Source organism: Ornithodoros turicata, chromosome 6, assembly GCF_037126465.1.
Source record: "Ornithodoros turicata isolate Travis chromosome 6, ASM3712646v1, whole genome shotgun sequence".
NCBI classification, from domain to species: domain Eukaryota; kingdom Metazoa; phylum Arthropoda; class Arachnida; order Ixodida; family Argasidae; genus Ornithodoros; species Ornithodoros turicata.
Genome location: NC_088206.1, coordinates 55,555,237 through 55,566,663, shown reverse-complemented (window position 1 = coordinate 55,566,663; position 11,427 = coordinate 55,555,237). Strand labels below are relative to the sequence as shown.

Sequence of the window (11,427 nt, the reverse complement as noted above, 5' to 3'; positions counted from 1 at the left end):
CGCGCCAGGAGAAATACTGCAGCGCCACCTTGCGCCATCAGTAGGGGAGCGCACTCTCTGCCGGAGCGTAGTGTCATGCGGAAGTAGAGTGAGTATGATGGATTACCTTATCTGGCGCAAACAGGGATCGTGACATCACTGTGTCCACCTGTGGTTTATCCAGAATCCCAAGCATTGAGAGGTGTTGGAAAAATGGGGGAGAGGTCATTATTATAGTTACGTCATTACAGCTTAACGTATCATTACCAACATGTGTCTAAACTGAAATCGCAAGCAGGTAAACAGGTGAAAAAGTTAGGGGGCGTCACTGAACATTGTGTGTGTGTGGGGGGGAAGTCACTCGGTGGGAGTGTTCATTATAATAGTTACTCCGAGCCTCACGCATCATTGCTGACATGCATCTAGAGACAGACTAGAGCTGAAATAACAAATGAAATGTTGCTGCTTAGTTATGTTTAATTGTTTAACCGCATCAAGTATTGCGTTTTAGATACGTCAGCACGTTGTTAAGTCTCATCATTTCCTGTTTCTGGATGTTGTAACGTTGTTTGGGACATACGTAGACCTAGATACCTCTCGACATAATCGTTCTTATAGCTAAATAACGTGAACAAACACAATCCGATCTTGTTGAGGGTGTCGAGAGCACATGCTTCTGTCATTCACGTAGTGCCATATTTACTTATTTCCGACACCAACAGTACACAGCTGTATTTGATTTTTTATGCTACATTGTGGTTTGACAACACGGAATGGTTTCTCATGTAGCAAGACTGAAACTGGCAAACAGTAGTACGTGGACCGAATTGATGTAGAGCGGTAAATCCCAAGTTAATCCGCAGCAAATGGATGAAAACACCTACTACTTGGGAGCTAAATCACACATTTCAGGACGTAAGGTGTTGAAATGTCATACAAAGTTGTCACGTGGTTCGATTCGCTTACGATAAATCGTGAAAATTAAAAATCCACTGACCACCAGACATTTCAAGTGGCGTACACCAACTGCAACCCTTGTGGGCATGCATTTTGCGTGCTCGTGTGCATACCCTAAGTTTGATTCGTTTCCTAGAAACCTGACTGCTGTTGAAAAATTTAGAATCATAACATGCAATTTTGTTCTTTACCGATAGCACTCAACTCCTTCTGGTCAGGAAACTCGCGCGAGAACTTCATTTCCGCGGCCGAGCGGCGCGTGGTGGCGCGGCGATCGTTCGGGGGGAGACTTTCGTGTCCGCCGGTGCCTGCGCGTATACGTATGGCTTGCATAGTGTTTCTATGGGTGTTTGGAAGTGTACGCTTTTTTTGTGTGTGTGCTTGCGTTTTGAGTGCGTAAGCAGAGGTTCTTTTTTAAATATCCTTGAAGATAATTGTAATCTTTGCACTCTGTTCGTATGTAAGAATGATCTACACATATCAAGGAGACTTCGTCTGATTCGAGCGTGCAGCATTTTGTGATGTATATATGTTCTTCATGGAAGGGGATCCTTAATTCGACGAGGACTGAATGAAATTATTTTTTCTTTGTCTAAAAAACAGCGATGACTCGGTCTACGGGAATAAACAGAAAACATTCGCTAATAGCCTTATTAGAGATGTACTGCGATGAGCGTGGTTTGTTGATTTCCTTCAAATTGATCACTGTGTGACATGTGTAGCATATCAAACACTAAGAACCGTAAAATTTTCAAAGATATATCATTCAACATGATATCAATACAATAACATGTGTTAGGGTACAACTTGGGGGGAAAGATGTAATGCCAAGTCAGCTTAGTAAACGAAGTCCGCTCATACCCATTAGTTTTTGCTGCACCGGAAGCAGGCAGAGGGAGGTGTGATGTTTTTCTCTTTTTATCTATTCATTTTTCCTTTCTGCAATGCTTCTGCAATGCCTCAAAAGCTTCTGCGGACCATAAAATACAGACTCAGAGCCCATTCATAGCAGTATATAGTGCCAAAAATATATAGTTTCCTTGTCTTCATCCTGAATTTGAAGAGAAAGGCTAGCACAAGAGATTTTCTCTCTTTCCCCCTGCTTATATCTCTTTCCAGTTTTTTTTTTTTTTTCATTTTTGTTACCACATACCACCGTGTTGTTCGTAAATGTAGTTTTTGGGCAATTCTAAAGTTTCCTTCTGACCTCCCAAATAAAACTCCATTCTACCATTTTAAATATTATGGAACTGATCTAGCTCATATGCCGAGACTATCTACAACGCGATGATAGTGTAGCCGTTGAGTTCGACATCTGAATCTTGTCAGCCAAATTCTAGTTGGAAAGCGCTATCAGGTCACACTTCAGCAAGAGGAAATTCTATCGTGTTAATTTAATAACCCGGCTTGAATCTTGTTGGAATCGGCAAAGGAAAATATTGTTTCCTACGGAATTACAGAGTATTCGTCCAAACTACATTCAGGAGGCCCCAATATTGTGCCTGCTTGCTTCGTTGTGACCTCCCACAACGGTTTTCCCATCACCTCTTCCCAAAGTGTGTAAAAATTGCTCTCTACGATACGTTAAACCTTGTGCATGGCACTGCACCACATATATATATATATATATATATATATATATATATTTATATATATAAAAGAAGATTAGTATATTTCCTCGCCGAGAACGGTCGAGCCATACGATTTATAGCATGTGTATCCCCCCGGCTCTCATACCGCCAGAGATCATATTAGATGATTAAAATACAGGATTTCTATACGTAATTCATCTGAAGTCTTATCTGTCTGCACTGAAATAGAATTATCTTGTAATTTTATCTCTGTTCAAGTTACAACAAACTGCTACGAGGAAAACAAGAAAATCACGCATTTGGAAAGTTTTGCCCTCACGTAACAACTACCGAAAGCGTCATTAGCTTACAATATATCACTGGATCGAGGGACTGTGCAACAAAATGCTATAATATGTTTCTCGACCATCATTGAGAGCCACACGAGTGAGAGCAAAATTAAAATTTTCCGTGTCAAAGAAAGACAACGAAAGTTGTAATTTACGCGGCAAATCTGCAAATTTACGTCCACTGAACTGAAATGTGCCGGCTCAAATCATGAATCGCTTCGATAATTAATTGTTTCTGCTATGAACACGAAATGAACTTTAAAAAGTAGCTTATCAAATATTCCCTGAAAACACGCAGTGCTGCGGAAACGTCGTCTGCTCCACGAGGGTGTCTCCCCCCGAACGACGCGACTGCCCCAAGCGGGAGCAACTGTCCCGAAGTGACCTAGTCTATTGTATTCGAGCAGAGTTTCCTGACCAGAAAGGGTATCGAAGGACCGTGCCGATCGGAAATGTGTCCATTCCTGTCACGTCAGTCCCTGACAGCTGAAGCAAATGGCAGAATAAGATTTTAACAAGATATATCTGAAATAATTTGTCAGTTGTTTCTTAACTTACGCAAAAAAGGTCAGGTGGGTAAAAAGTTTCAAAAACAAAGGTTAACAGAGGCATGCATCATTAACAAAGGTTTCAAACTATGGTAGGAAACCTAAAGGTTTCAACGTCAGCCATGCCAGAGTAATGTTTTACATAGCGGTAGAAATCCACATTATACATGCACATAGAGCATGCATGCTTTGGCTACAGGAGTATAAAAATGTAGTAGTACAAGGTACAAGTACGAGGACGTCCTCGTAACAAACACACACACAAGAAAAAGAGAGAGAGAAAAAAAACTGCACGACAGTAGTGTCGTCCTACAGGCGGGACTTTTGCACGGCGAACTTCCCATCTTCTATAGCACCCTTCAAAAGCTCTACAGCATCGTCTGCACAACCCCAGCAGACTGTGATGCCTGAACCACCATGCCCATAATTGTGGATTATTGGTAACTGTAAGAACAAAGACAATAAATGTAATAGTTATTGTAGCATTGTTGAAGTCCTACTTTTTTGTGCAGGCCTGGAATACTCCGTTGTTCTCTCTCGATCCTAACAGGGTCTCGTCCGGGACGCAGTCCAACGTTTTCTTCAACGATTTTTGCTTTCTGGAAGCCACAAAACGTCGCAAAAGCACACACATTTTACGTTTCGGTAATCTCTTAACTACCTTGATGCTTGGAATCAGCTCGACACAGCCGTTCCAGATGGTGTCCCTAATCTTTGGATCAGGAATCAGTGACCAATTTCCAAAGTCTTTAGTTCCGCCAAGCATGACATTGTCAATGCTACATGGCCGTGTGATGATAGGAAAGAAAACTTGATTAACGTGCATACGTTATGCGAAGGTATCACATACTTTGGAATGACGTGAAAGCCATCGCCGAGGACGACGTGCTTTATCCACGGAGCATGCACCTAGAAAATGTGAGAAGTTGTACTAACAAAGTAGTTCTGAAGGAGTCTAGATGTCTCTAGGGGGTGTGTACTAAATGTCAGCTGTGATTATCGTACTGGTACAGAGGCGCATGCTATGCGTTGCACAATCCGCAACAGCAAAAAATAATAATAACACACGGCAGGGGCTTTGCCTGCAACACATCATTTACTGGTTCCCTGCTACACATGCGAGTCACAATTATAAGCAGCTAACAGAAGAACAGTGTGATCATACCCTAATGGTCTGACCTCGGACAGGTTCGAGAATGTCATCCGCAGTTATCGCACTGGCTCCCACTCCAGAACAGTTGACGACGACGTCAAAATTTGAGGCCAACTGCAGAAACGATGGAAGGCGCAAGAAAGATTCAGAGGAATACAAACCCGGGAGGAGTTTTGTTTTCCCTCTGACATGCTAGATTTCAGTCTGCTAAAAAAAAATTGCAGGACGGCTAAGATTGTGTAACGCGAATTTCAGCGGTAGCTGTTGTGCGTGGATGTTGACACTTTTATTGCTGATATATATGCTCAACTACTTTAGAGTGACGAGTACAATATACAATGTCAAAACTGCTTTTAGTTTATTTTCAAACTTGTTTTGCTTCACCGAAGCCGGGGGTTTGGTGATGCAGTCACAGCGATTTCCCCGAGACCTTCGCATTAACAGCTACCGCTGTAAAATTTTTAAACAAAATTAGCTGAAATTATCTAATACAAACTTCTTCGAGGTTGTGGACTTTATAGGACTTCAGTTTTCCACCATTTCTTTCGAACCTGCAACAAACATGCCCAGCTAATTTTTAGTGCATCTGAGGGCATAAAATACGGAGAGTACCTTACCTCCGCATGAGGTACGGCAGAAATCGTTTGCACTCGATGATCATGGAAACGAAAAAAGCACCATACCTTTAAAAACAAGAAAAATTTGCGCTGCAGCAAGGCATGCGTCATTCACTGTTCTACGCCATGATTAGTACCTATATTTACTGGGAAACATTTGCAGTTCCTTCGCAGTCATGTCACGGTAGTGTAAGAATGCATCGGCATGTAGTGGACGGGGCTGTGCGACAAGGTGCAGTTACGAAACAGAGCTAACTAGCACGACTATCATACTTACAATCCACTCAGTTTTCAAAAAGTATGCGGGAATCAGGCACAGGCCCAGGTCGCTAGCACTGTCTCCCCTCAACAGTTCAAGGTAGAAGTCAGACGTCTGAACGCACCAGTCTCTGGAAAATTATAGTATTGGGTCATTGCCAGTTATGTGTTGTGTCCTTCTGTGCAACTGAATATTTTTGTACCTGACTTTCTCCTCTGGCACCCCCTTAATGAGGGAGGGGTCTAAAAACCCAGCTGCCACATCTCCAGTTGTTTCTGGAGTAAATTTGTCGGCCAGTATGGTGATGTGAACGTCACGGAGCGTTTCTATTGCCTTTACAGCTGTTGTGAGGCCAATGATGCCAGCTCCCACAACTGCTATTCGTACAGGCATTGTGAGCACAAAATATGGTGGTCTAAGGAAAGAGATTAATTGCATTAATTAATTTAGCCTTTATTGTGTCCTGCAGAAACGTTGTGTATTCATGTGTATAGTATGCGACATAATCGACAGAATTGCGAGGTTCTGATGAAAGAGGCCAACTTGCAACGAGTAAAAATTCTCCATCTTCTGTGAATTTTTCTGAGCGTGTGTGTGTGTTTGTGTGTGCGGAGGAGAGGGGGTAACGGGGCAGTGTCTATGCTCTGAAGAAGAGCAAACCGAATCCTGAACAACGATATCATGTGGAAGATCCACAGGGGAAGTTGAAGTCCTTTCATCCGCTCCACGGAAACCAAGGGTGCGGCGCTCTCTACCCAGTGATTTTCCCAGGATCTTCTTCTAGGGGGGTGTTGGAAATCAGTGGGGGTGGGGGTGGGGGTTCGACACAATATGGTGACAGTCTTGCATGACGCCACAGCCACGTGACCATATCCTATGACGTCACGTATGATGTGACCCAGTGGCTTTTCCCAGGATTTCCGTTTTGAGGGAATCGGGATTTGAAGGAGTGGTATGGGGGGGTACAAACGCGCTTTAGAAGACTTGCCCATTAACAACTGTGTTTCTGACTGAATGTATCAACATTCAATTTTCAAACAGTAACGCTTTATTATGGTGAACATTGTTTTGCTGCTCTCAAAATACCGCCTAGGTAGTTCAGGGTTGTGGGGATCTTTCTTTCTGGTAAAAATGTTGTGTGACATTAAAAACAAAACGAGGACAGGTAACGAGAAACGCAAAAAAAAACACACACACACACACATGACGCAGAGCAGTTCTCTTCATGTGAAGCGGTAAGTTCCCCCTTCATAGCCTCCTTGGTTTCCGAACCCATTTTTCAAAAGCTTTATCTATTAACTCGTAGTACTTGTCGGCGCTGCTATCAGGCGTCACCTGCTGTCGCTGAATTTGTGGTCCTTCGATGGATATATTCATCAGAGAGTCAACATGCTCAGGAAGCAATTGCGAACGTTCTGAGCAGAGTATTCAATTCATAGAACCATTCATGAAACCAATCTTTTAGTGCGAGAGCAAAACACATGATTTCCGTTCCTGTATATCTGGTTCACAAGTACAGTTACCACACATTTAGCAACGTGATCCACTTAGTGCACCGTATTCTCGCACGATGATCCAGTGTAACTGCCGTTACTTTTTTATGCTTTACTCACAACGTGCAAAACCAGTAGGCATCGTAAATATCAAAGCTTGATTTGAATACTCGACTGGGCCAGATGACACTCCCCTGGGGGGTTGTCATGAGCAATTCCTAGGGGGTGTTCGACAAATTTTTGGAGGGTGTTAAGGGGGGGGGGGGGGGGGTGCTGGGAAAATCACTGTCTCTACCTCTCCCCCTATACCAAACTCTGCAAGATATTCCGAAGCTCCCAGTTTCTATAGTAACATCGTTCAAGACGATGCTTGAAACTCTCGGCTTTCTATATACCTTTGCATCCACGAGAAGTGCACGTCGTTTGGCAGATGATCCAGCCAATCTGCTATTGCGTCGTCTGCGATTGACTTTCGAGGGATGTAAGCAGAGCTCGGCAATAGCCTCCTATATACTACAAGCCAGCCTCTTCTCACATATAGCTCTACTGCGCACTCATGAACTGCGCAGATATATGATATTTGAGATTTGATTTTATGTTTATAGTCATTCTGTCCGTGTTTATACAGGGTGTATGCTATAGAAGGTCAGTCACATTTTCGCGCGTGGCGCGATACCTACTTGACAGACTTCTGCTGCCGCAGAGTGAAGAAGTTACGGCAGGAAACCCTACAAAAAAATCGTCGATATCAGGCACTGCGTAACAAAATAGATACGGTCACGCAAACTTTCGTCTTCATGCATTTCCTATGCGTTATACCGACGTAAACACGCCAGTCTGTTGATAGTTGTTTGTAGCTTCCGCATGGGGCGCTAGTGACGTTGAATCCGAAACAAACTCATGTGGGCGCATATTTCGGTTATGCACGGTACGTACCCGTGGTACTCATTGAAATTTACGTTTAACGAAGCTTGATCCGATTTGTTTTAGATGTTTTGTGCACATGTTGCGGCTTGTATGCCGCTTCCTAGCGAAACATTTCTGCTTCTTCTCTTAGCAGACGACAGTCTGTTTGCGATTGCTTTGTTGCGAGAACGACACTTTTAGCCGCCCTTCTGACGTTTTTATTTCATTCATTTTGTGTCTCTATGCAGTTTCATTGGACTCTATTATTCCTGTTATTATATTTGTTCGTGTTCCATTTGTTTCTGTCGTATTTTGTATCCTTTGTGCCTTGCTGTGCGCCAGTTGACGGTTCAAGAGCGTACACCTGTGGATTCAACATCACTAGCGCCCCATGCGGAAGCTACAAACAACTATCGACAGCGTGTTTACGTCGGTATAGCGCATAGGAAATGCATGAAGACGAAAGTTTGCGTGGCCGTATTTATTTTGTTACGCAGTGCCGGATATCGACGATTTTTTGTAGGGTTTCCTGCCGTAACTTCTTCACTCTGCGGCAGCGGAAGCCTGTCTGTCAAGTAGGTATCGCGCCACGCGCGAAAATGTGACTGACCTTTTATAGCATACACCCTGTATGTATTTTTCGAACTTGTGCGTCTTCCACAAAATTGCACCAAAATTTGCACATTCTTATTCAGAATACTTTGAGCCGTCCGAACTGTTGACACTGTTTCCAAGAACCCGAGACCAGGACCTACCCATTCTGCGCGCCTCAACCGAAAAGCGTACTGGCGAAAACTACCGAAAAAAATTAGTTGGCGATGCGATGCTCCCGCCAGGGCGCGCAAAGGGGAAGTGAAGCCTGCTAGGGGAAGTGTGCTCCTGTTGCATATGCAAATAAAAGCCACCCAATATCGGCTTTCTCCTACCCCCACCCCCTTAACCCCGCTTTTGAAATCTCCCTAATTTGGACGTCCTCAAGTTGGCAGGTATGTATTGTGAATGCAAGAGGTGTGTCACCTCAGGCTTGAACAGGTCCACAGCTTACTTTACATTCATCTTTTCAAAGCTTGTTGAGAATAGGTGTCTTCGGGTCAAGCCACGAACCAATTTGAAGCCAACCTGCTTCTGCTGAATGTCCAGAAGCGTACGTAGGTACTTTGGGTCAATGAATTTTCCGTTGTTGCAGAATAGTCTGTTTGTTGCCAGGAACTGTGACAGTATATTTTTCAATATATGGCTATAGTCGAAAGATAAGAAGAGTGGTCGATCCTCGTCAATTGGATCATCTACAGAAAAAAAGAAACACCAATAAAGGCCTTCAAAGCAGGACAGCAACATGAGGTTGGAATGTGTCAGAGATAGGACGTACGGAATAACTGCACAGGGCGGCCCATTTGACAGGATAGAGAATAATTTAGTGTTTGTGGAATGGTTGTCCGCAACTATACGCAGCGTCTTGAATCCTGCTGTTTCCACACTGTGAAGCACGTTCATGGTGATTGCGTGCAGCTGTGTACCTGTCGTGACTTTGGTGAAGAAATACCCAACAGGTATTCTGAAACAACAACAGTGTGATTGAGCTATGGGGAACCAAATAGCAAACTGCATTGAGAGTGAAGTACCTGTAATGGGTGGAGAGCCCTACGAGTACAAAGCAGAGCAGGTGCATTGCAACCTCTCTCTCCTCACACTCTGCTGAATCAGGCACGTCAACAGAGACAAGGCCATGAACTTCATCCGAGTGCCGATTGTAGAATGTTCCAGGTCGGATGGACATCTCGTCCAACACAAGCGACCCAAAGCGTGCCTGCAGCAGTAAAAGTACTAAGTCAACCTGGTAGCCAAGCAGACAGCCAAACCGTGTGTTGTACCTGCTCACAAGTCATCTGAGATGCTTCCTTGCTCAGCCGTTGTTTAATCAGTGAAGTTACAACTGCACCGGTGCAGGACCCAAGATATCTCTTTAGAGTAGACCGACCTGGCAGCTTGAGGAGCCGTGACCTTCTTATGAGCCTGTACGTCGATGAGGACTTGGCATACCACAATATGCAGTGCCGTATGGTTTCTTCATGCCAGCGGGGCCTCTTGAGGTTTATGCATTTCAATTGCTCCTTGAGGAAGACAGCAGCCACGTGTCCACCCTTTGCCATGCTCTGCCTACAGAAGCATAGAGGGAAGCATGTCAGTAATGTGATATACAGCTCATACTGATGGAAGATGTTTGCACTTCTAGTGAGATGATATTGTTCTCTTTCAGCATCTTGGTGGACTCCTTCTGTTTCTTTCCAAGAAGGGCTTCCCACGAAGTTCACGAAGTCTAGATTGAAGCCTCCGGCACTTCCTTGTCAGTGTATCAACCTTTGAGCAGTATTGATTTATCTTCTTCCTCGTTAAGTTTGTTTGTGTTGATATGCTCCGGGATGCTGTTGCAGCTTCTGGAGGTGTACACTGGCTTCCCTCCTCCCTGTCTACCTGAGGCTGCTCACAGATGCCAGGGTCTCTGTTCTCGTCTGCTTCAAGCAGAGGCTGCCGTTTCGGCGCCTGTGACGAGCATCTGCGTAAAAAAGGGTTCATCACAAGGCATGATACTGACAAAACAAATAAATGGGTACCTTTTTTGCTTTCTTGGTGCCGCGGTATTTTCCGACCTCAGCTTCGGTTCCTTTCGACAGGGTGTCGAACCGAAACGTTTTTCGTTCCGGTTACATCATAAACGATCCGGTACCGGTTCATAAAATAACGGTTCATACCGGTTTTTAACCGGTTCCGCTTCTGCTGGGAATATTCATCCCCACAAATAAAAAATCAACGTTACAAAATGTAAACCTGTTTATTCCGCATACCTGGTATTTAAAATTACAGCTATGAAATTGGTAGCTCCTGGTTCCTGTAGGTTACTGTCTGTTCAAATGGGCTTTCTCCTTTCTTGAAGCGCATGCTACAAACGGACTTGTTTGTCGTGATGTCATACGTAAAGTGCTTTCTTGCTGGGTTGGAGCGATCGCGTCCCATCCGAATGTCTGTTGCTACTGTGTAGCCAGCAAGCACCACCGCACGAGTACGACGCAAATCGAGGAACACCCTCTCTCACAAACGCGTTCGACGGCTCCGTTTTATTTTCTTCGTGTCCTGTCCACAAAAGAGTTGCCACTTCACACGGGCTTGCCCTCGCGTATACGTAGCAATTTCTAGCATAAATGATCCAGCCACACACAGGAACATATGTTTCCTCGTAGTATCTTGAGCGAGCACGCTCGCTATTTCTCTCTCTCTCTCTCTGTGTGTTCGTCCACCCTCACCCACTTCCCCTTTACCGTGAGCCGTTCCTCCTTTCCCTCTATTCCACCTCCTCTCCCTCAGCCGGTATTTTTCACTACGAAAGGTGGCAACCCTACCTCTGTCTGACTGATCAATAACCTGGAACCACCTCCGACTTTCACCATCCAAGGAAACGCAATACCCCATCTCGACTCCTACAAATACCTGGGTATAATAATTGAGAGCACTCAACCAGGACTTCAAGCGCAAGAACGGAAACTGAGGGCAAAAACACAGAAGGCGCTGGGTTACTTAAATAGAGTAGCACAGTGGAGC

The 11,427-nt window shown here is 44.3% G+C and overlaps 1 protein-coding gene across 1 annotated transcript; it reads right to left on the bottom strand.

The window, feature by feature from the left end:
• Positions 1 to 436: 436 nt before the first annotated feature.
• Positions 437 to 7,767, bottom strand: LOC135396753 (D-amino-acid oxidase-like). The gene is made up of 11 exons (XM_064627908.1): positions 7,608 to 7,767; positions 5,637 to 5,849; positions 5,453 to 5,564; positions 5,313 to 5,395; positions 5,176 to 5,241; positions 5,055 to 5,109; positions 4,571 to 4,672; positions 4,256 to 4,314; positions 4,067 to 4,184; positions 3,906 to 4,004; positions 437 to 3,849 (listed from the first exon to the last, which is right to left on the bottom strand). Exons 2-11 carry the CDS (start codon positions 5,825 to 5,827, stop codon positions 3,715 to 3,717), a joined length of 1,020 nt encoding a protein of 339 aa, XP_064483978.1. The 5' UTR covers positions 5,828 to 5,849; positions 7,608 to 7,767; the 3' UTR covers positions 437 to 3,714.
• Positions 7,768 to 11,427: the final 3,660 nt, after the last annotated feature.

Coding starts and splice junctions, on each gene's coding strand:
- LOC135396753 (XM_064627908.1), bottom strand. CDS start 5,827: ATGCCTGTACGAATAGCAGTTGTGGGAGCTGGCATCATTGGCCTCACA. Junction 4,315..4,570: donor TCCGAGGTCAGACCATTAGG/GTATGATCACAC, acceptor CACATTTTCTAG/GTGCATGCTCCGTGGATAAA. Junction 4,185..4,255: donor GGCTTTCACGTCATTCCAAA/GTATGTGATACC, acceptor ACGGCCATGTAG/CATTGACAATGTCATGCTTG.